This window comes from Macrosteles quadrilineatus, unplaced genomic scaffold (genome assembly GCF_028750875.1).
Source record: "Macrosteles quadrilineatus isolate MER2022 unplaced genomic scaffold, UCM_ALF_1.0 Scaffold_3__2_contigs__length_128488019, whole genome shotgun sequence".
Taxonomy (NCBI): domain Eukaryota; kingdom Metazoa; phylum Arthropoda; class Insecta; order Hemiptera; family Cicadellidae; genus Macrosteles; species Macrosteles quadrilineatus.
In genome coordinates this window covers 106472279-106498560 of record NW_026542596.1, presented here as the reverse complement: position 1 = coordinate 106498560, position 26282 = coordinate 106472279, and the positions used below count along the sequence as shown (strand labels likewise).

At 36.3% G+C, this 26282-nt stretch overlaps 1 protein-coding gene across 1 annotated transcript; it reads right to left on the bottom strand.

Annotated features, from left to right (window-relative positions):
* Positions 1 to 341: 341 nt before the first annotated feature.
* LOC128990476 (tudor domain-containing protein 3) lies at positions 342 to 26282 on the bottom strand. Its single transcript, XM_054412847.1, has 15 exons — positions 26002 to 26282; positions 20426 to 20510; positions 19959 to 20024; positions 16271 to 16431; positions 15128 to 15272; positions 14762 to 14872; positions 13699 to 13929; positions 11072 to 11264; positions 10315 to 10522; positions 9662 to 9879; positions 8219 to 8347; positions 7456 to 7586; positions 6004 to 6114; positions 3376 to 3448; positions 342 to 1487 (listed from the first exon to the last, which is right to left on the bottom strand). The coding sequence occupies exons 1-15, from the start codon at positions 26034 to 26036 to the stop codon at positions 1366 to 1368; spliced, it is 2019 nt and encodes a 672-aa protein (XP_054268822.1). The 5' UTR covers positions 26037 to 26282; the 3' UTR covers positions 342 to 1365.

Below are 26282 nucleotides of genomic sequence, written 5' to 3'. Positions count from 1 at the left end.
ATATGGGTAGTTATTATCTGTAATTCCGTGACATTGTGGGGGATGTTCAGAACATTGGCCAAAAGGTCCTAAAATGATGGGTAAAAGGGACAAAAAGGGACATTTTAATTTGTTCAATACAGTAGTTCTATGCATTTCTCCTTGCATTTTACAAATGGCAATCCCCCTAAATACACTGCACACATTAGGTACACATCAAACTGTGTGTATATTAGTTTGATTAAAGCTTGAAGGTTTTTGAAAGAAAATTAAATTACTAAAGTGAGTTTGGACGGTAGTAATTGCATTGAAAATGTTATTTTATACCTAAATACATTAAGGTGTAAAAAAAAAACAATAAATGATTTAAGAAATGTTTAATTTATTTTACTACAATAATTTGAAAAAAATAACACAATAATTTTAAAACAAAATACGGACAAAGTACACCTTATAGTCAACAAAACATTACTTGACAACAATAAATATTTTTACAATGATTCAACATAACAAAAATACAATATTAGGTTATATGATTTAAGTAAACATAAAGCTGTTAATACAACTAAGGCTGTCATAACACAATGTTGAGTCAAACTCGACTTAACTACTAAGAGAACGGTTGTCACATCAACATTCAACAATGATTAACATGTTACTGCAGGTCAGTAAAATATCCAAATTTGCGTAAGAAACAGAGTTTGATCAACAGAGTTTGAGGACAGTATAGACATAATCAATAGATTCTTAATGATCTAAAGAAGTTTGGTTCTAAATACAAATTATAAAGTAGTCAGGGTTTGCAATGAAAAATACCAGCATTGATAAAAAATCAACAAAACTTGAACAACATAAATGAAAAAAAATTATATAAATTGACAACTTCACTTGCACAACTTGACATTCAAACTTCTCCTCTAAGCTAAAAACACATATTTTTTCCAATTCAATGTACTATTGCCGATCATTGGCAATTGAGATGGGGACGCCACCTAGGTGTGTATTTTTTACCCAAATATGAGAGAAGTATGATGGTATAGTGAAGTGACGTGCCACGTGTACCTTTGTTACAGACTAAGACCAGCTGTTTTCATTAAAGGGATATTATTCTTGTCCAGTGTCTTCAAGTGAAAGTTGTGTGGATTTTTAACTTTGAGAAGATAACAAAAGCAACACACTCTCCAGTTTTATACACTCTTACTGTGATCACATACGATTCAATGTATTCTCAAAAATAGAATAAACAGAATATTACAGATTCATAACTGTTTCTTTTGGCCAAACTTTGGTTTTCCAAATAATTACTGACCAAAAAAGACTGTAAGGAAAGTGTTGATGTGACATTATCGTGTTTGTAATGCGTTTCGTACAACACGACTATATACATTAGTCTTTACGTTGTGCGGGAGGAACATACATCTGTTGTGAATTGCGCTGCGCCTTACGATGGCTGCTGTCCACCGACTTGATGTATGGACGCGTTCCACCTCGCCGGAACTCGAGAATTCCTGTATGACACAAATAAAAAATAAAAAATTAGCATTACACGTAAACATGGACATTGTCTTACTGTTTCATAGAAACCAGTTACAGGGACCACACAATTTTACAACATATTTTATTAGTGTCAATTACAAGTGAGAAAGTGTACAGAAAAAATCATTTGAAAAAATTGTTGCTGGGCAAACAATCATAAAATTGTAACTTTCCTAATATTAACCAGGAACTCAATCAATAAAATAATTCTCAACTCTCAGCTTGACAAGGTAAGTCTGGTGAACAGAGCCCTAAGGGATTTTGTGATCAGCAGAAAAGAAACCTTCCCAGGCAGGTATATAAAATAATTTTTCAAAATTTCAAGCTAACTGATGGATGGTACATCAACATACAGGGTGTTCAGAAAAAGGTGGGAACATAATTTACCTAGTGATTCCTTGGGTCAAAATAAAGAGAAAATCAAGAAAAACATTTTTCAAAAATCACTTCCCGTTCTTTATGAAACTTGGTATGAATTTTAAGACAGCCGAGACCCATGTCAGATAAACATTCATCTTGAAATTTCAAAATAGCTGACATTTTAGTTTTTTAAACTAAAACTACTAAAAGTTTGATGATTTAATGGAAAAATGTAAAGAACACTTTTATTTACCATTTTAAATTCCCTATAAAACGATACAAAGTTCAAAAAGATCGAATAAGAAATAGCTAAAATATTACGATTTTAGTTGTAAAATGGGGCAAACCTGACTAGCTCCTTTCTACCTTCAAATTCTATCCCATTTTACAGCAGAAATGAATAAAAATCGTGATATTTTAGTTATTTCTTATTTAATCTTTATCTTTTTGAACTTGGTATCGTGTGATAGGGAATTTAAAATGCTAAATAAAAGTGTTCTTGGAATTTTTTCATAAAATCAGCCATTTTTTTGTAATTTAAGAGTCCTTGGAGCCTAGACATTCTAACTCATAAAACAAATAAAAAACTACATAGCAAATCTGTAATCCCACAGTATACTAGATATTTAAATTACAATCACATTGGTATTTGAAAAAATAATTTTAGGTGGTAAATAATTCTTCAGAGGCTGCTTGAAAATAACAAAATTAACATTGCTCTTATGGCGAGAAAATCCAAGATGCAAGTTGTCCCCACCATTTTTGAACACCCTTATAGGATAAAGATTTTGATTTAACATATCAAGAGTGCAGTAAATTTTGGCCAACTAGAGCATTGTTACTACGCACTACTCAGTATACAAACTTGACAGGGGTCAATGAGTTGACTTCAGAGTACTAAGGCCCCGTCCTAGATGGACAACAAAATCTTTGGGACCGTCATGGCAACGGAGAGTGTTCATAGTGGATCATGCGACTACAACACGAAACATAAGGCAGAACTGATTGGTCATTCCCCTCTTGCGTTACTTTCACGACCAAAGACAAACCACGCGATCGTCGCCCAGCAAGTAGGCTCATACCTTCCTCTGTGTGTATAATTTTCACTGTCGTTGCGTTGGTCTTACAAATTTTGTTGCCCAGGCTAACAGCCCTTATTTCCTCAATTAAATACTACCTCAGTTAATAACATATTATGGCAAAAAAAATACAAACTATGGTCAATTTTTGTACCTTAAAGACATTCCTTTCAAAAGTTTTACGAAGCATTTTTTCAAAAGTGTTTGGAAGATTTTATATTTTAATTAGCAGTTTTATCAGATAGTAGATGGACCTTTATTTGGTGTGTATTCAAATTGACTGCAACGTTGATTAGTAAATATACTAAATTAAATCTAAATTTACGAGATTACTATGATAGGTGGTCATAATCATCATGGTTCATAAATATTGCAAAAATATCTAAACAATAAGTGAAGCTAAAAAAAGGCAGCCGCTTACCAGAAAAATGGTTATTATTACTATTAAGAGTTGAGTTTGCATTGCTGTGTTGGTTAGAGTGGCTCAAGGGTTCCTGAAACAGAAATATTCAATTACAACATAGAAGATTAAACAAATTCATCAATACTTTTTCATCAAATTAAATTAATTAAGTTAAATTCCTTATAAGGACACATAACACAACGCTTTGTCCTCGTAATCAGACAAGTTAAAAAGGATTCAAAACTTCTCAAAAGGTCATCAGTGCACCCTGAAATGAAATTCCTCTTTGAAAAACACATGTTCAATCATAAAGTATTCATAACATTTCAAAAGGTTATTAGTGCATCCTGAAATGAAATTCCTGTTTCAAAAACATGTGTCCATTCATGAATCATTCAAAACTTCTCAAAAGTTTATCGGTGTATTCTGAAATAAAATTCTAAGAGAGTTCCAAGCTTGAGTTTAAATGATAGCCAGGGCCAAAAGGGCCGGTTTAACCCATACGCGAACTACGCAGCCGCATATGGCGCCACGAAAAAGTGGCGCCAACGGAACAATTTTTTTTTTACGTGAACAACGTAATTTTGTTTATTTTCGCTCAGAGTCCAAGTATACCACAATAAAGGCATTTATTCTGTTTGTACCAACAGCACTTGAAAAATGTGTATATTTGTAAAGCACTACTCAAGGACTCAATGCCATTTGCAGTTTTGATTTGTAGTGAGCTGACGCTTGGCAGCGTACTGCGCGGCGCCGGTGGGTTTCATTTCACGACTCACTCATACTAGCTAGATAAGCAAGCGTGCAGCGCCACTTGTCACAACAAGAAACTTTCCCCTCCCTTCTGCCTCTTATCCTAGAGCAGAGCATTACGTTGTATTGCACTCTTTTAGTTTTATACATAATGGTATCGTATTGGCGTTGTTTTGATGATTCATGATTGTTGATAAGTGAATGATTACGAGTGTTTTATGTTTAATTTATAATTAGCGTATTAAATAAGAAGAAAGTATATTGCGAGCCGATACTAAGAAAACAATGGAAGAAAAAAAAGAAAACATCTGGCACTTATTATAGAAATCGTAAGGCGAATTTGGAACAGGAAGATAAAAAACAAGCCAAATCAATGTGTAGGTAGATTTTTGTTGAAATCATCTGGTGGCGAGTCCAGTCAGCCCAAAGAAGTCAAGATAGAAGACGGCAATGACGTAGGTATTTATTTATGTATTTCCCAAGGAAAGATTAAATCAAGCAGCTGATCACAAACGGCACACATTATGTCATTGCCGTCTTCTATCGTGACGTCATGCTTGACGAACATGACGGCCTGTGTTTTTAGTGTGGCCTTGGTTTTGTTAAAGTTTATATGATGAGTAAAAAAGTAAAAATGTTAAATTTCTGCGAATAATAAACAATCTTATATTGTAAGTATTCTTCTAACTTAAACTTCTAAAAAAGTTGTTCCCAAAATTATTGGGAAAAATTCACAAATATGGTTAAGTGGTTTGAGGAGGGGGGGTGGTGGGGGGAATCCTAAGTGGCGCTGATTTGGGTGTTCGCTTAACTCTGAAAAATTCCTAGAACCGGCCCTGATGATAGCTCACTTTTCCATAGGAAATTTGCTGATACAATCTACTGAGCCTTTGAAGCAGCTCTCAGCAGATCAGATATCAATTACTGATGTTTAATACTATCGGAATAATAATGTGCATTTTAAAGACATTTTATGTTTGGACCAAAATTTTAACAACTCATTAAGTCTATTATTAATTTTTTCTAAACTAAATTATGATCAATCAGCCAAAGAGGAACACTTTGTAAATCTTAAAATCCCAACAGTTTATGGACAATACATCTATGATTGCATACTAATTTCGAAAAATGAGGCAGTAAGTGCTAAATCTTCCATATGCCACAAGTATAATACAAGACAAACAAATGATATAATCCCAACTCATCATAGATTAAAATTTTACGAGAAAAAAAAACCAACATATTTGGGAAAGACATTTTTAAGTATTAACCAAAAAGATAAAGTCTGAAAATAATATTGAAAAATCTAAAAACAAACTTAAAGAATTCATAATAAACAAACCGATTTATTCTTTAGATGAGTTTTTCCATTTTTGTTCACAACAGAACTAAAAGTATATATGAGGACAAATTGTGTTAAATAGTGGTCATTTCTAATGTGATTAATTGACACTATTTATATGTACCAATGTGCGTGAAATAAATAAAGAGCTTTAGATTTGATTTGAGTTCTCTTTCTCTTCTTTAATCTTGATTTTATATTTTTGGTAAAAGCATTTAGCTTAGATTTAAAAATTATATAGGATGGAGAGGACACAACTAACTCACTTAAGAAAGTTTGCAGACAAGTCACAGCATAAATAAATAATATACTGAATAGACTTGATATTTCGCCAGATGGTTTAGCATTTACAAAGACAACAGTGTTCAAACTGTTAGGCCTATCCTCTGTAACTTCTGAAGAAGCCTCTGAAGTAGGTGAAATATCAATTATATTGTGTATACAATTTGTTTGTGCTGTGACTCGCCTGTAAACTTCCTTCAGTTGAGTTTGGTGTGTCCTCTCCATTCTAAATAATTTTTAATCATCTTACAAATACAAACCATCCTTACCTCAGTTGCAGGTATACAGTCTGCTTGGAGGACTTCCTCAAAATTTCCATATTCTAAAAACTTAACCACACACGTCTTCTTAGATAAACCAGTCACTTCTGCGTTATAATACTGAAAAAAAAAACAAAAAACGAGAGTGATAAACCATGTGGAAAATTAACTTTTATAAGATAACAAAAATAGTACGAACCATTAAAATATTACAGAGTAGGCCTGGTTATAAAACGTATATGGTATTTTCTTTATAACGCAACCCAAATTACAAGTACTGTGAGACACTGTTTAACGGCAAAAACCCATACATTTATAATCCTGTGTTCTTTACTTCATTGCCGATCAAACTATATGCATTGTTGCACACTTTTATTTATGAGGTTTAGGGTTATTGGAAATTTATTGTAAGAAAGATTCAAAATGGCTTTTTCGCAAGCTCAAATAGTTTGTGTAGTAGGTGAATTTTTTTTTGTTTTCTACTGATCCAGTTTCCCTTAATTTTTGACAAGGTACTAGAATCAAACATGGAAACTTAATTTCAAAACCTTTCTTGGTAAATTTTAACGTAATCTTCTACAGAGTGTTTTTTTTTTTACGGTAACTCAAATTAAAATTATCAAGAGACACTTTGAAACGACAGAACAAGCTCATATGTTGGTATCCCTGTTATAATTTTTTTCACTGCCGTTCAGTTTCTATGCATTGTTTGGAAGATATCAATGTGAATTGCTGTTATTAGGAATTAATTGTAAATAAGACTCAACATGGTATTTTTGCAAGCTCATAGAGTGTATTGTTAAAGAATATGTTAAAAGCAGGGATGGGCCGATTCTTATTCTCGATGCCTCGAAGAATCGCCGATACTCGATACTTCGTTTCATTGTACTCGATACCCATTTTGAGTAAGTAAGCACACTGTGAGTTAAGTAGCACACCCTATGAGCTTTTCAATAAACTACAGCATGTTCTCTTTGGACAGAAACAGGCTAGAGCTGGTCCATATAGATGGGGTGTCTACTTCGGTACACAAACTTAATCATAAATGGTGTATTATACCATAGAAAAATAGAATAAATATAGACCGTCAGCTGTGCTGCGGTTAGCATAAGTTCTGGCGTCCACCGCTAGGTTTGCCGTGTAGTTACAGCGCACACTGCTGCAGCGTCTACTGGTCACATACGGCTAGCGGTGTGCGCCGTAACTACACGGCAAACCTAGAGGTGGGCGCCGGAACCTTCTTTTGACAGACTATATTTATTCTATTTGTCTATGATTATACAAACAAGATTGGTTGTCCTTGCTCTGCCTCAACACCTAGTGTAGTGGATGACCCGGGTTTGGACTTTGGTTAAGCTAGCTACCTAGATCCACTCAAGCTACTACAGAGGACGAGGTAGATCTGGTATGTATACAGTAATATATCAAACAGCTCTGGTGGTTAGGTGTTCAGATACTAACCATGTTATCCTCCCAGTACTTGGCCATACACTTGTCCCCGATCTTCCATACCCAGGCGGGAGTTTCCCCATTGGTGCCCAGTCCTGGAGGCGGGGGTGGAATTGTGGGCGGGGGAGTGTTGTGGAAGTAACCTGTCAACAGATTAAATATATATATATGTATACAGATTAAAGAAATAATATTCCTGTACTTATTTTTTAAATATCAATGGTAAATTTATTTATTGGGCTAAAATATGTTACAACAACTTACATGTTTTTTTTTTTTGGACAGTAGTTGCCCATGGAGAATTTTATGATTTTATTACAGTTTTGCTGGGGATTAGATAAAAAACAAGTCTATTATCATTTGCATCCTTACGGTTTTAACTGCTTTGATTTACCTGCCAATGAAAAAAAAAAAAATTACAAGCCTCAAGTTTAACTAGCTCTACACATTTAAGCAAAATTTCGGACCAGAATGTCTCTAGTTATTGTGTTTATGAACACATTTACATAATCATATATGTATGTAATATATAAATATTTTTATCTAAAGATATTATCTATAGATTAATATTTACTGTTCATATACATAAAAATTTTAATTTCCGTAATATTTGAAACAAAAGGTTAGCTTCATGTGAGATCAAATTAAAAAAGTAAATCGTTCCAGGGTCTACGTCCTTCAGTGCCACCTATGGTAATAGCTTCTTCCCTATTGAAAAATATGTTCAAAGTCAAATGCACCTAGATGTAGAAACAATGAGGGACTGTTGACTTACTAGGAGTATTGTTTGAGAGGAGAGGTGGCAAGGAGGAGGCGTCCTTGAACGGAAACTCTGGAATCTCCGGCATTCCTGCTTCCATCATTTGACGCGCTTGAGAGCCCTTGTATGTCGAACCGTTACTGGCTGCAAAACCAACATAACATATTAATTTATCTAGTTAAAGATTCAAATGATAGAGAAAGATGGTAGTTAATTCATAAAAAGGTATTCCTGGTAAGTCACATTGTGAAAACAGGGTAAAGTAGTGTTGATTATCTTTAAACTAGTTGTCAAAAACATTGTTTAACTGAAAGGGTTCTGAGAATTGTATTAATTTTTACTAACTAGATCAACTTCTTTTTACAGAGTTTTAACCATGAACAATGATGGTTGGTAACTGATAGCCAGAAAACAAGTATCCAAACTTAAAATCTACTGCAGGAACGGTAATATCGCCATCGTTTTTCACAATTGTGGCCAAAAGATAAACATACCCCACGGTTGTGTGGACACCGTCACCATCTACCGCAGTAACGGCAACATCGCCATAGTTTTTCACAATTGTGGCCAAAAGATAAACATACCCCACGGTTGTGTGGACACCATCATTTTCTACTGCAGGAACGGTAACATCGCCATCGTTTTTCACAATTGCAGCCAAAAGATAAACATACCCCACGGTCGTGTGGACACCATCATCATCTACCGCAGTAATGGGGTAACATCGCCATGGGTTTTCACAATTGCGGCACAATTTTAAACATATACCATGGTCGTGTTGACACCATCATCGTCTCCCGCGGTCACAGAAAATCGAACTCATACTCCACAATGGCGGCAAAAGCTTAAATTTTCTGATCCCGAAATCGTCACAGACATGTTCTGCGATCGCAACAGTAAAACTTAGGCATGTCTCAGACTATTTTCTTTAAAATGACTCTGAATTTGGAAAAAAAATTCAACCATCCGAATATTTGATTATCCGAATGGGGCCCGGATCGGACAATTGAATCAGATGATTGGAGTTCCAATGCATTTTATTTTTACTGATGGTTTTTTCAGGTGAATGTGAAGTCAAATGTTTTCAATATTTTTTCAATGGCTTTATAAAAAACTGCGGACAAATTTATATTTAAATTTAATTGACTGTTTATTAATGATTTCTCTTCTGTGATACCTAACAAGCTCAGTGACTTCCTACAATGTAGCTTTCTTTGACCCCTGATAGAACAAGTGGCTTCTATGATTCCCAGTAATAACATAGACTTATGTGGTTCCCTTAGTACAATAAAATAAAACTACTGTAATCCTCAAGTAAAATAAAACGCGGTGAGAATTCAGTGTCTATAGACAGAACCTGATCCAGCTTGATATTTGACAACATCAGCCAAACTATAATTGATGAGAAGTAGGCCTATTTAGAACCAGTTATTGTTTTAGTCATTTATCAAGTCTTACAGTGCATGTCGTAGCGACGATTGCCACCTCGGCTGTAGTCATGGGAAGGCTCGTATGTCGGAGGCATTGCAGGCGCTCTTCTGTTGTAATTGTCTCCGCTCATATCCTCGTAGCCTCGGGCCAACCGGTTGTTGAAGTTGTTCCTGTCGTCGTAGTTGTAATCGCTATAGTTCCAGCTCTGATACGACTCGTTGTGTCTTTGCTGCTGGTTTTGAAACCTTTTGAATCAGAAGACAAATTTTGGACGAATTAATCTAAAGTGTTTTACTACAACTTTTCTGTATCCAAGCCATGTAGGAGTTATGAGGTAGAAGCTTGTGAAATTAAGGTACTCAGTACAATCTTTGGGAAGGCAAAAGAACATGGAAACTCAAGCATAACATGGAACTAAGAGGCACCAGACATGGTTTGGATCAAGCAATACTATTTAAATATAAAAGGAAACCACTGATGGATTAGAATAGTCCATCAAACATTATTCTCCTTAGCTAACATCCCGTTGCAAAGCAAAGAGCAAAACACAGATAAATTAAACCTTTAAAATTGTACAGTTATTGATATTCACTTTCTTGAGAAAACAGCTCCTGATAATATCTAAGTTCCACTTAAAACATTCCTAAGGATTATAATTTCGTACAGTCAACACAACTCACCTAGGAGGTTTCTGGTTCTGTACAGGCGGGTTGTTCGGTCTACTGCGCTCATCTCGGTTCCTAGACTCCGAAGGACCATTGTAGTGACCTCGGCCTTTGGCGCCTCGTTCTGACCGACCCTTTTGGTACGAGTTGTTGTATCTTTGGTTGTTAGAGTGACTGTATCCTCCTGACACCGGGTGGTTCTCATTCTCCTTTTCTTCCTTCTCTGTTATTAGATAATACAAAGTCCAGTGATATTACAACATTATAAACATACAAGTAAATTTGTTTGATAATAAACACGTGGATTGAAATTGTTTGGAGATTAAAAGCACGTAAATGTAAAAGGGTAAAGTTACCTCAACTGTAACCTAAACATCAGTGATGAAGAAAGCTAGCTGAACCTTTTCAAAATAACTCATATAACATTAAAAGTATTTTTGTGTGGATAGCAGGCTTACCTGAACAGGAAAGAGTAAAATTTGAAACAAGAAACATAAAACTTTACACTAAACCTAATAGAATATTTCACTATCACTGACAGCTTTTTCAAATGAGAAGGTTGTCTTCGAGGCAAATAGTGGACAGGGAAAATTATGTTAATGGCAAAGAAATATGCTAATGTTTTGTGTAGGCTTATAGTGAAAAGTTTTGAGTTTCTTGTGCCAGTCTGGACTCTTTCCCATTCAGGTGGGTGTATCCTCAGAAAATATTTAAAAACCCTAGACCCTCATGGTCTATCTATGTTACATCCTAAACTCATGACTGTTTATACCTGTGGAAGTAGGTAGTTTATCTTCTAAGAAGGCAAACAGTGATACTTGTCCGGAAGGTTTGGGTCCTCCTCCACCCTCCTCATCTCTATCACCTCTCCGCCTGCCTCCTCTCTCCCCTCTCCTCTCCTCTCTCCCATCCTCTCTGCCTCCCCCTACACCCTTGCCTCCTTCTCTTCCACTGCCTGACCTCCTCTGAAATATAACATAGCCATGTCAGGCACAGTGATTTTATTTTAATACAGCTAAAAGTTACAAAACTGTTTTAAATACCTGCTTCTGCATAATTCAATTGTTATGATAAATTAAATTAGAAGTTGCATTCTTCTTTTAAATAAATACTCTTATTTCTCATCAAACTAGCCTACTATGTATTCCTCGTTTAATGATACCAGAATTTTGATAGTGCACAGTTTTGTGTTTATTGTGCCAGAATTGTTTTTCCCCCATCCAGGTGAGCTTTTTGTCTCATACCTAGACTCTTTCATTGCATTAGATGTAGGACGTGTAATACAGACCAGGATGTGTATTTGAAGGTGAATAAGTAGGGATGGACGAGATTAGATTTTTAGTTCGAGACGAGACGAGACAAGATTTTTTATTTCTCATAAAATTTCGAGACGAGATCGAGACGGGATTTCCCTTCTCATACACAACGGGAAATGCTCGTTCAAAATTTTTACCTGATTTTGTAACATTGTTAGATGACTGTTTAAATACAAAAGTAATGATAATATGCAAGAATATTTACAATCTTTTATTAAAAAACATCAGCATAACATTTTTTTATTAATCACGCCTAACTTATTAAAAATGCCTACAATTAGGAAACATAGTGATATCAGTTTGGATAGAGTTCAACTTATCCTAAAATAAAATAAATCATAAAATAAAAGCAATATTCATTTTTATAAAATAGTTACTTGTTTTGACTTTTTATAGTAATAAAACATTCCTCACACTGCTTAAACTTAACAAAACTTCTCAAATGTTATTAAAGTAATATTATTAAAATAATTAAAGTAATATTTACATTAAAACGATTAATTTAATAAGAACGCCTTCGCAAAGGAAACGCAACTACAACACGCTCCTGTATTGCGGGTATTGCATTTACTTTCTGCAGGCGTTTTTAATTTTTTTTTTTATTCTCGTCTTGATAAAAATCTCGGCCAAAAAGAAATCTCGTCTCGTGTAACGAGATGTAAAATTTCCCGAAATTTCAAGACTTGACCATCCCTATGAATAAGTTTTAAATGAATGAGATAGCAGCTTTGTTACAGACTACTAATATCATCTGGTTATTTAATCAGAACCATTAGTTAAAAGACCAACTAGGTATCAATTACACTTGGATCCAGTTTCAAAGCGTAAAAACTCTTACACCCCCCTTAACTTTTCAACCATTTGAGATATTTGAAATATGTTTGCGGAAACTTTCTTAGATATGAGAAGCTACAATAATTATGGTCAATATTGAAAATTTTACCCTTAGGGGTAGCTCAAAATTTTCAAATGTCAAGTATAGTCGAGTTTGGTATCATTTTACAGTTCTTGACGAAACATAAAAATTGACATAAAGAAAACCAAACTCGGCCCACTAATAACAAAATGGCGCCCTAAAGCGTTTCAAATCCAAATAACCATGAGGGTGGCTAAAAATTAATTTCCACCCCCTTTAACTATTTGAGATATTTGAAATTGGTTTGCAGAAACTTGTTTGGATACGAAGGGCTACAATAATTATGGTCAGTTTTGAAAATTTGGCCCTAAGGGTAGCGGGGGTAGGGGGTAGTTTAAAATTTTCAAATAGCAAGTATAGCCGAGTTTGATATAATTTTATAGGTCTTGACAATCATAACAATTAACATAAAGAAAATAGAAATTGGATCATTAATAACAAATTGGCAGTTCAAAATAACTTTTAATAACCATTGTCTTAATCATTTTTAGCTGCCGTTTTGTAACTAATTGTCCGATTTCTACTTTCTTCATGTTAATTATTATGTATTGTCAAGACCGACCAGTAAAATTATACTAAACTCGACTATACTTGCTATTTGAAAATTTTGAGCTACGCCCTACCCCCCACTACCCCTAATGGAAGTTTTTTTTTGAAATTGACCATAATTATTGTAACCCTACATATCCAAACATTTTTCTGCAAACCAATTTCAAATATCTCAAATGGTTAAAAAGTTAAAGGGGGTTTTAATTTTAAAAAGTGAATTTTCAGCCATCCTCATGGTTATTTGGATTTGAAACGTTTTAGGGCGCCATTTTGTTATTAGTAGGCCGATTTTGGTTTTCTTTTTCAATTGTTATGTTTTGTCAAGTCCTGTAAAATGATACCAAACTCGTCTATACTTGTCATTTGAACATTTTGAGCTACCCTACCCCTGCTACCCCTAAGGGCAAAATTTTCAAAATTGACCATAACTATTGTAGCCCCTCGTATCTAAGAAGGTTGCCCAAACAGATTTTAAATATCTGAAATGGTTGAAAAGTTAAGGGGGGTGTAAGTTACTTATACTTTTCAGCCACCCTGTATAACAATGAACACTATATTACAGAGAACAATATATCCACTTAGCTACCCCGCTATAGGTCTATCTTTAGGCTGGTTTACCTGGAGATTCTGCAGTGCTCGGTCGACATTGTTCCTAGTTTGTCGTAGAGCCTGTTCTGCCTGGTCCTGAGAGTATCCGTAGTCCATGATGGTCCTGACATTGCGATCGACGATAGGCTTGGTGCCGCCTCCAAACACTTTACGAGCACCTCCCCGAGCTGCCTCCGCTATGGCACCTTGCCTCTGAGCCTCAAACTCTGCGTTCTCCTTGCCACCAAGATCTACCAGCGACTGTAAACAATCACTAGTTTAGCAATTACACAATTTATATACAAATTTGTGTTTTATTTTTTCAGGCTGGATAAAAAATAATCTGGGAATTGTTTAGAATAGGAATACACTTGAGTCCGGCTAATCCAAATTAGATAGGATCAAACACTGTTCGAATTAGAAAATTTTTCGGGTTAGCTGAAATAATTGAAATACAATAGAACTCCGTTTACCTGGGGAAGTGGGGGTAAGGACACCAACGTTAATGTGAAACCACAATTCATTCAACATAGTATAAAAATCCTATGAAAATCATCGTAATATTGTGTAAATAGACATTAATATCATCATTTGCATGTTTACATAAATAAATAATTATATTGATCAACCTTAAATATTGCATTAACATGATATTATAAGGTATTAACCGTGGATCAGATATACCGACAGTAACAATTAAAATAACATTTACTCCAACTTAGAAAATAGTGAGCAAAAATCACGTAAAGAACTAGACAGCTCTTGTAAGCTCTGAACGATTATTCTTTTCAAGAATTAAAATTGAAATAAAGTTTTCAAACCTGAAGTTTTAGGACATGGGATCGGATTCAAGGTACTGTATTTTAAATGCTTAGATTTATGTATGTTTAAATTATGTATGTATTCTATGCTACAAACAAATAAAGATTATTTGAATTTGACCACCGTCTCTAATAAAATGTTGCTCTTGTGACAAGAATGTGCATTCACAATTACTTCATGAGTTTTAGGTGTCACAACAAAACACAACAGTTCATTCATAACCAACAAAATTAAACGCAAATTAAAAAAAAATTCAGACATGACACCATACCTTGAAATTCTTATCCTGCAGGTTAGGTCTAAGGATCTTCTGGCCAAACGGTATCCAAGGGGGAGGTCCACCTTCTTCCCCAATACGACCTCTGGTGTGCTTGGCTAAACTCTGCAGAAAAGTAAACATCTGTTATTTCAACCAATTTGATCAAATCCTGTACCTAATCAGTGCTATAGTGTGAACTACAACACTTGTCATATATAAACTAAAGTTTTTTTGGGACCTTACTAAGCAATTTTAATGGATACTTTATGAGTAAAATAAGTAAATTATGAAATATGTGTGCAACAGCCACAAATTTAGTTACGTTTACTTATATCACAGTAAAATAAAATAAAATATTCATATATAAGTACAACACACCCTGTTGAGTTCCCACTTGTCTATGAGCGCAGTGACACGTCCACCCAACACAGACACTACGGAAGGCTTGAGTAGCATCAGACCATGAGACATCATCAGTGACTCTCCCTTCAACATCACCTTGGTACCAGGAACTGTGTTGAGGCTACATACAACAAATTTTGGTCTAAATTTTGGGGAAAAAATAAAACCGACTTGAGAGTTGGCTGGTACAGATCATTATCACTAGAGATCAAAATCTTCGCTGTCTCCAATGATTTTAAATCTGTTATTATTCATTATATAAAAACTCATATAAAGAAGAAAAAAATTAAACATTCGTAGACAAATCTTTAATTAAAATAAATGTACCTATGTTGAGTAAGCAACTGTAGCCTACAATCATTATATTGAATTTTAGCCTCCTGATCACAGTTAAATACTAAATAATGGTGTAAATACCTGCATTCATGTGATCAATTTGTAGCTAAATTGCAACCGGTTTCGATTCACAAAGGAGTCATCTGTACTGGCCCGACGATGACTCCTTTGTGAGTCGAAACCGGTTGCAATTTAGCAACAAATTGATCACATGAATGCAGGTATTTACACCATTATTTAGTAGCCTACAACTTTACATTGTTTAGGTACAATTACAGTACAGGGTATGCCTACCACCATAGCTAGAGTAAATAGCCTATACTCTATTTAGGAATGGATGATACATGAAAGAAATATTGGTGAAAGACATGAGTACACAAAATTACAAAAGAGTTCCACTACAGTAAGGTCCACGAGAGTCTGCACTTGAGGGAGGAGCCTATTTACCATATGACTTCGAAGTACCCAACTGAGGACTGTACGTTGTTGCCAAATCTAATAATACCAGCTGACCTGAAAATATTGTTTAGTATTTTAATTAGCGTCAACAACAGGCGATATGGCAATGTTGCATTCGCCCTGTCTTGTGATATGCTGCCACCAACTGCAAACTCTCATGGTCCCTACTGTAGGTAGCACATATCACACTTGAGCAATGTGCTGGTCAATTCTACAATTTTTCATTAATTAAACGTTACAATGCAACGAGGAGAGGGAGATATACTCATCTAGAGAAACTATATAGCCTAGGTATGTTGTATTAAAATAAAATATCCAACTGACCTGAGGGAAGTAATGTGCTCCACCTCAATGCCGTAGCAAGTAGTATGTCCGTCAGTGAGCAGAATCTTCAACATACGAGGTGCAGCTTGGGAATCCTCATTGGCCTTCGGTGCGGAAATATTCCTGACCTTCTGTACTTGCACTATCACGTTCCCAGGCACCTTAGACAAATCAGAGCATAAATTATAAAACTAATAATTAACTTACTGTAAGGGTTATTTATCCCTTACAGTTTATTTGATTTATTTGAAGAAGGTATTATATATTCTCCTAATAAACAAATAAATAAATATATTATTTTGATGAGAATAAACGTTTTATTTTGTTTTCTCGTCTGTAATTATTTCTAGGTTCTAAGCCCAATTCTTTCGTTAGATTATTAATTGGCTTATTTGAATTAATCATATTGTTATGGAAGTTATGTTTGAATGATTTAGACGACAAGAGTATTTATTATATTAGGGTGTCAGACAGAATAAGGAGTAGTGAGAGAGAGATAGATAGAGAGAGAGAGATAGAGATAGAGAGAGAGGTAAGAGTAGAGATAGAGGTAAGAGTTGAGGTAGCGGCCGAGCTTATCAGCGGTTAGGGCAAGGGTCATGTGGCAACCCAACCTCAAAAATCTGTTGGTAACGTAACGGTAAACATTAGTTACCGCGATAATTCTGTTGTAAAGACCGTAGGGTCAAAGTTCAAATTCAATATCTCGAAATGGGCGATTATGAGTCCATTGTAAGCATAACTGATTGCGGCGGACTGAGCTTAAACCTCGAGATGTATAGAGAAATCAAAAGATAGACTAACTTTAGACCCTGGATAGTTAGACGTGCCCTGAACTGTCTGGAAAATTTGTAAAATTTAAATTTATCATTGAGGGTAAACATTCCCTCACATTACTTCACACAAACTTAATTTCTAACCAGGTTAGTTCCAAAACAGGATTTTATATAGTGTTGGAAAACTCATTCTTTGTGATGTAGCCTAAGCTCATCAGCCTGTCTAACATACCCTGGGAGTAGAAAGTATCTTCTTCAACCCGAGTAATAAATAAGCAATAATTAGGATTAGCTTTTACTTGCTATGTATTGTAACATGGGTAGTTCCGTCATCCACATTATTTTTTTCTATAGCCTGGAAATCTATGTATTTAATTCTGTAAGCAAATCGGTCCCCACGAAATATCTCGAGCTAGGAAAAAGGTAACTTGGCTGTTGAGGATTCATTTGAAAGCTTAAGGTCTACAGACGATGTCAAAACGGCGGACGGACGGTGTTGATATTAGAAGTGTCAAAAATTAACCCTGCTCTGTCCCACAGCCCATCAAAGATCCAGTCATTTTCTAATGGAAGTACTGCTACGGTGTTTCAATAAGCTGTTTTAAATACACCAGCTGATGTAAACATATATTTTGTTTATTGATTGTAGTGCTCAATCTTTGACTATTAATACATCTTGCGTATACAATCAAGGCCCCACTAGAAACACAGGCCATGCTGCAGGACCCATGACGTCACACAAGTGGGTAGATTCATTGATAGATTCACTGCCATATCCCATAAATGTTTTTGGTAAATAAGCTGGCTGTTTGTCACATTTTAATGGTAAGATTGACGTTGTGTTGCGCTGCCCGCACTGCAGCATGGCCTGTTTTTCTAGTGGGGCCTTGATCCAATAGTCAATGGTTCTATTTTTGTTTAGACTGGTAATGTATTGTTGAAATGTATCGTGTTTGGGGAAGGCCAGGACTACGAAGGAAAGTATTTATGACTGGTGCACAGCACAGGGAATGGTTAAGGACAGGGTGGAAAATAATATTGTTTGGAGGAGATTTTAACCAGATACTGCCTGATGTTCCAAGTAAAAACGGTTCAATCTATATAAATAAAATTAGAGTTTTGTCTGTAAATTGCTTAGAATAATGAACTTTTTGGTTATTTTTACATTTCATAGGTCAGAGAAACCGAATCAAACCTTATCTCAATTTCTGTCTGTCTGTCTGTCTGTCTGTCTGTCTGTCTATCTGTCATTCTCTTGGTAACGCTAAAATACGCACTTTATTACAACTACTCCTCAATAACTATAGCACTGTCCCGCCTGAAACTTATTTTCCAAATACTATACATATATGAGATGGTTTTAGACGTATTTCATCGAATATGAGACAGTTAGATATTTAACAGTAAACCCTTGAAAATCAAGTTTTTGTCGATTTTTGACGTGGAATTTCTGGAAGCCCATGTTAACCTTATGAGAAATGAAATTATTGAATCTTAACAGCTGTTTCAATTAAACAAGTTGGTTCTGTTCTGTGATGTTCAATAGCATTAAAGTTACAAGGATTACCAACAGGGTGCAGCACTAGCACTATTATTTCTTTTACATTTATGACAACAGCTAATTTGCAACCTGGAGGCGAGTGAGCGTAGCGAACGAGCTAACCTGAAGGCAAGTGAGCGTAGCGAACGAGCTAACCTGAAGGAAAGTGAGCGCAGCGAACGAGCTCCAACATACAGGTGAGTGAGCGTAGCGAACGAACTTCAACCAGGACGTGATTGAGCCATGCAAACGAGATCAGATAGTAAAAATAAAAGTAAGCCTACCGTTATAGGATCGACCGGCAGACACAGAGGTAATTTAACCTTTTATTGATTGTCATACCGATCCGGAACAACAAAAAACAACATAAAATGAAGCTATGTATAATAGTTTGGCCAGCATATCTTAAAATATGCAAACCAACTGCTGTTCTTTATATAAGAAGGTTTCAACTGAATATTATAAGATCCCCGTGCGTAGAACGGGTACACAGCTAGTTAATAATATGGAAGTAGTTTCTGTTTCTTTATGTTCCTTAAACTAACTAAAATATGTGTGTCAATGCCGATGAAAATGAATTTGGTGATTTGCTTCGACAACTGGGAAACGGAACCCTAACCAATGTCAAAGTATTTAGAAATCAATCGATGATTAGTTTTTTTACAGTATGTAGCCTAACATTATTTTAAAAGTAAACAGTATTTACTCACAAACAATTACATTCGTTGTCTTTATTAGCAGTTTTAAAACTCTGGAAGGAATTTAAAAATTTAAACAACCTTTTTTTCACAAATTAAGTGTTTAAAATAGCCTATAATACTAAGAAACATACAGTACAACAAAACCTGGTCAAGTAGACTGGACGTAATTGTAATGGTTACTTTTAAGTTTCAATTTGGGAACACACTGTTCAGACCTGGCCAACCTTAAATTAGAAACTCCTTGAAACTTGGTGCAAAAGCTACATCTTGGATACTACCTTCATCTCACAAACTGACCCCCCCCCCCCCCCCCCCAGATTAAATGCACTGCCTTCCTCGGAGCAACAACCTTTTGTAGGTCAACCCAAAAAGTTATTGTTAACGATTCCAGGCTACGTCCTCAACATTCCCAAAAACCTTGTTTACTATATAAGTTCCTTCCCCCTCCCCCCCCCTATTATTATAGCCGAACACAAACTCTATTTTTTTTAGCATATGATAAGACCTATTGCTAACGTATCATGTTTGTAAGATAAACCATTGAACATGTTTGAAATACATTGACACCCTAGTCTGGTTCACACTTTTGTTTAGGATGTATGCACTCTATATATATATTTTTTTTAAGCAAATTAGATAATAGCCTATTCTAAAGCTTGGAGAATACTTACAGAATCCAGTTTTCCCTTCGCAATATCATCTGGGAAAAATGGCACTGATATCTCTCTTAGGTCCAGCTAGAAATAAAATGGCAGAGGATAACAATGAGCCAAAAACAACAAATTTAAAACAAACCATTTCATCTATAACTAGCCCACCTTGTTAGCGAAAAAAAAAAAAAACAATTATAACTAGTGTGGGGCCTAGATATAATTATTAGGTATTGGTCATTGGTACATAACCAAATAAATTAGAATGTGTCAACTTATAACTAGTTAAATATGTTCTTGATAGCTTTTATACATAAGTTAGGCTAAAGAAATTATTTTCTAAGTTAAAATCTGATTTAAAATTTGAATTTCACTAACTTTTAAAGTTACTACATTTATACCTTATAACAAAGTGAGCATTTATGGATGCAATATAAGATTGAAAAATTACAGTTTTTAAGATAAAATAAACAGTAGAGTATACTTACATCTAGAATCTTATTGTGCAGAGTGCGAATGTTCGTGATTGTTCCATTCTCTGATATTCGCTGGATAGCATCATTGGACAGATGCCTAGAAAAATGAGGTAAAAAACTTTGTATTAGGCCTACAATACTTAAACAATAATAAAACATTACGGCAATTGCTAATAGATAATTGTAAAAATATTATATTATCAAGCAACTCTTTTCTTCTTTAAGTAATATTAAGTAATTGGTCTTTCAAAGTTATTGTAAAACAAAAGAAAACTTCAACTCTAGACCAAATAACTTTATGGTAAAACCTCGCTAATCCGTAACATTTATTGACCACACCTGATTACAGACGATGATAATATTTCTGTGACCGCGGGAGGCGTTCAGTATTTAGCCTTGATCGCGGGAGAGGAGATGTTTCCAATATCCACAGGAGATATTCAGGAGTTTGCGGCAATCGCAGATAGGTACGACTAACAATGATAAAGTTTCCGTGATTGCTAGGGACAATGATGATGTCCAAACGAGTTGAACAGTTGTTTATAATTTTGCCGTGATCGAGGAAGATGGAAAATTATGTCCATACGACCGTGGGGGATGTTGAGGATTTTTCCACGATCGCCAAAGACGATTATGATTATTTCCGTAACTGTGGGATATGTATAGGATTTTTCCACGATTGTGGACAATGATGATTAAGTTCCCAAGACCGTGGCAGATGTTCTATATTTTGCCGCCATCCCGAAAATGACGATCTCCACATCACCATGGTAAATACATATCACTGTGATAATATCATTGTCACCAAAAGGTGATAGCACAGTCGGATTAAGCAAGGAGACGGACTAGTCAAGGACGGATTAGTCTGGTTTTTCTGTAATTTAAATATTAAACAAGTTCTGCTCTATTAAAGCCATTTGTTGTTGGGGTGAGAAAATACAATAGGGCGTTGACTATTAACGTTTTCAACTCCTCCAGATGGAGCGGTATGCTGCGGGTGCTCGAGCATATGTCCCATGATCCTCCTAACATCCTGATAATAATAATCGAGTCCTACCTTGCAGACAGTGTCATGCTTTTAGACACCCTGATGGTCACCGTAGGATCTCCATCAACCCTGGGGCTGAATAGGGATTGGTCCTAGGGTATCTTTGTAACATGTCTTTATAACAGTCTGCTAAGACTACAAATGCCCGATGAAACACGGTTCATTGGTGATGATATTGCTGCTCTGGTTACAGGCAGAATGTCGAGGATGCAAAGCTAAAACTCAGAGTAGTGATGTTCCAAGTCAACGAGCAGATGCAGGATCACGGCTCGTTGCTGGGCTGGCAGTTGGAAAGACTGAGATCGTGGTCTTAACCAAGAAGAGAATTCCCACCATGCTTCCTGTACAATTGGGCCATGTACAACTGGAGACCAAGCCTAATGCCTAATACCTTAGTATTATGATTGACAGACAAATGTTTTTCAGTGAGCAAATAAAGCAAACCGTTGGCAAAGCCACTGAGGGAGTTGCTATCTATAGTAGCCTTATGCCAAAAACGTCGTCAGCTCCTGCAAATCCCGCCTACTGATGTCAGCTGTCCAATTGGTGCTGAGGTCTTGGCCCATGTGCTGGAGAGGCACGTCAATCAAGCCGGCTTTCTCAAGTTCAGTGGTGAAAAGTCTTAACAAGTCGCATCTGCCTACCGCTGGGTCAATGTACCTGCAGTCATGGTGATTGCCAGTGTCATCCCCGTCTTCCATCTCATGAGGGAGTGGCAGGCGATCTATCGCAGGAGACCTGAAGTAGGTAGAGAGACTGCTGCCAGAGAGAAGTGTTTAACAGTTTTGAACGCTGTCGGCGCGAATGGGACGCTAAGTCTAGGGAACGTTGGACCACCAGGCTCGTTCCCAGCATTCAAAAAGCAGGGGGATGTCAGGTATTTTGTGACCTACTTTTTGTTGGGTCACGGGTAGCCTACTTCCGAGCCTCTTTGCACAGAATGGGGAAGACCGCCAGCTCAGACTGTCATGGCATTGCAGATACGGCCGGGAAAACCTTATTCCATTGTGACAGGTGACATGTCCGCTGAGCTTGTTTGATCTCTTAGACTGGCATTGAATATCACTCCCGACAGCATTGTTGGAGCTATGCTTCGGCCCCCCCCCCCTTGTCTTACCAAGCTTGCCTTACCCCTTGGCTAAGGTCAATCTCAATCGGCCTTAACGTTCAGAAAAATATGAGTAGGAAAGTCCTAATGGCATAACTAGGTCAAAAAGGCCTAGCCCGAAGTATGTGCTTACGTTAATAGTTCCTTAAGAGACGAGGGCACTTTTATGTAGGTAGTCCGGGGACAACGAGCCCGTTGGAGTCTGGCACTAAGCTTACTGATAGGACATAGGGTCCTTTAGTATTATCTGGAGGCCATCCTTACAGCATGCTGCGGCGGTTATGTTAGGTTAGGTTATCATAAATATGTTAGTAAGACTTCCCTCGTTTCATTATGAATCAAACAATACCAGATAAGTCATACTTTAGCTCGCCAATTCCCCACCAAGAAGGCCAAGGTGAGGTTGTTGGCCGGAGCGTATGCATCACTTGTCACTGCCTGCATCTGGTGTGGCAGCTATAGGCGGCGATGCATTCAACTCAATCCTCGCCAACATAATTTAGCTGCCTTCTGGGAGGTAGAACTTAAAGGCCGCTTATTGAAATCATGTCAAATTTGGACAATAAGTCCATTAACTTAAAGTGATAAACCCAACCTGACAAAACTCCTGCAGCGCGCTGTATAAGGGTGGCCTCCGGATAACACCAAAGTACTGGACTTTGAGCCACTTAGTTTGCACAAACCCATATTAACCTCATGTGCGCGTCCAGCAAAAAAAAAAAAAAAAACTTAACTTAGGTAACCCCTCTTATTTAAGTTATTTATATTAATTCCAACAGCAAGATCGCCAATTTACAATGTGGATGCAAAAAGCCTATGTGGTGACAACATGCATGTTAACAGAAAACTAAACAAATTCTACATGGCAGGAGCAACATCGGTAACAGGAAATATAATCTTCAATAGGAAAGCAACAATATAACAACGAAGTACAAAATAAAATATGGAAACGCAATACCGGTAACAATGGTAAATAACTTATTTGATTCAACAATAACAGTTTGAAACAATGGATCAACAATAGCAATGATAACTCAAACATAGTGAAATAAGTTAGACAGAAATCAAAAAAGAGATGTGAAAAGATAACAAATAACAATAGGACACACTAGGTCTCAGTGGCGGGGAGCATGATGTGGCTGCAGAGCAGTGCCGGATTTACCACTAGGCCGATTAGGCCGCGGCCTAGGGCCGCAAGCAAGAGGGGGCCGCAGAAGATTGCACAACAATTTTTTTAGATAAACAAATAATTTTTTTAACCATTAGTTTGCCGCGATCACAGGTGACCATAATAATGTTTCCATGATTGCGGCCCACAGAAGATGTTCACGATTTTGCCGCGGCCGTGGGTGTCGATGATGATGTCCCTGTGATTGCGGCCCGCGGGAGATGTTCACGATTTTGCCGCGGCCGTGGGTGTCGATGATGATGTCCCCGTGATTGCGGCATGCGGGAGATGTTAACGATTTTGCCGCAGCCGTGGGTGTTGATGATGATGTCCCTGTGATTGCGGGCCACGGGAGATGTTAAGGGGATACGCCACTATCTCTGGGCCATATTTTTTATTTATTTTACATTTTCCAAAAGTTGCATTTTTAGATAGGTTATTTAGTTGTGAACATTTACCTAAAAAATGTTTCCAATCTGACAACTCCTAGTATAAAATAAATAAAATATAAAACGCCGCAACCAGTAATTTGAAAAAAACTTTGACTATTTATTTTTTTTGTTCCTGATATTTACATTTTTGATTTTGTATCATAATTATGTATTATGAAGGTTTAAAGTAGGGTACATTTATTTAAAACAAAATAAGTACTTTGGTATTTTTATATATAATATAAAATAATAAACTAGTGTTGTCATGGGGATTTTAGTTCTGCCAATCACCTGCGATTATCTCAATACCGTGTTTTTTAGGTTGTTATTGTACAAAAGTTAGAATAACTCCGTTAGTACTATACTTATAGTATTCAAATTTTCACCAGACCTTCTTTATAAAGTAATAAGGGATTGTGTGTATAAAAACCCCTATAGCATTACATTTACTAAAACTATTTATGTTTACGCTTAATTTTTAAATTTTTTTAGCTTTTTTTATATTTTGAATAAAGTGTCCTAAAAATCTTGTTTTGTTAGTTACCATAACGATTATACACAGAATGACTCATTATTTAATCCTGAATCAGGAAATAAATAGAATATGTCATTCAGTTCAGTAGTTAAAAAGTTATTCTCAATACCGAATCCCTAAAAATTTGGGTGAAAAAAACTAAAACCGCATATACATTTAGTAAATAAGTCATAAATTCAATTTTTTGGACCTAAATCTTCTAAATAAGTCGAGTATAAACAAAATATACTAATTAGGTTGACAAAAATTAAAAAATAAAAATAAAGTTGGAGATAGTGGCGTATCCCCTTAACGATTTTACTGCGGTCGCGGGTGACGGTGATAATGTCCCTTTGTTGCAGCCCGTGGGGATGTTCATGATTTTGCCACGCTCTCGTATACCTATGATTGCTTTGACTTGATTTAGGAGAGATGTCCACGATTTCATCCACGATCACGGGTGTCAATGATGATGTCCCCTTGATGCATAAGAGATATTCACGATTATTTCCGCGATTGCAAGGAATTTCCACCACAGGGGGAGGGGGAGGGCCGCTCAAGTAATTTGGCCTAGGGCCTCAAGTACCCTAAATCCGGCACTGCTGCAGAGCGTGTTATGACTGCTAGGCTGTCATGAAAAGGTCCACCGATACAGAGACGTTGTTGCCAAAACGCATGACCCTTGGAATGGAACTGTTCTGGAGGTTACTTCTTTCTGCATGCTCCAGCTCAAATAAACGCTGCTCCCTAGTCCTGGTGGGATGATCTGAAATTGATCTTCTCCAGGAGGTAAGGGCAGACTACCTTGCTGTTGAGGAGCTTGTAGAGGAAGGACACATCTGCTACCGGTACTCGTCTTCTGCATGATAATGGCTGCAACCCGTAGGATTCTGAGACAACATTGATGGGAACTCTTATGTAGTTAAACCCCTCTCGTTGTCTCAGAAAACTTATGAATCATCTTTGGACTGATTCTAGCTGGTCTGTAAGTTTGGTATGGAGACCACACAACCAAAAAGCATACTCAAGTAGGCCTAGCTCTCTTGAAAATGAGATTTTAAAAAAGGGGTAGGCTAGGCCTAACTTAAACGAATGAGGAGAGAAATAATTAAGCTACATGAATTCTGTAGGCTACTAACTTAGGGCCTAGACCTTGGGTAGGTAAGACTTATGTAGTGTAAATTACAAGTAGAGGCCTAAATTAAAATATTTGTTTATAATAACTTGGCCATCTTTGATCAGATTCTAAGAGGATAAGGGAGGCTAATAACTAACCAAAGTACCAACCAGCATACAGTTAATTTAACTATTTTACTAACCATCCTTCTTCTTTGAGCATGTCGCAAATCTCCATTATGTCTTTTCGCTATGACATTCTTTGGATAAATCGTAATATTAAAGTTTAAGTCACAATTATTCACCAGCCACAACACAATCTAAATGAAAATGACAACCTTCACTTTTTTACCATGATTAGGGTTTATTGTTTGTTAACTATGTATCCTTCCCCTTCGTACTGTATTATTGTGGGATGGAACACCCTCCTCCTCAATCCTTATTCCTCAACTCAACTCTCACTCAAAACTCAAAGTAACACAAG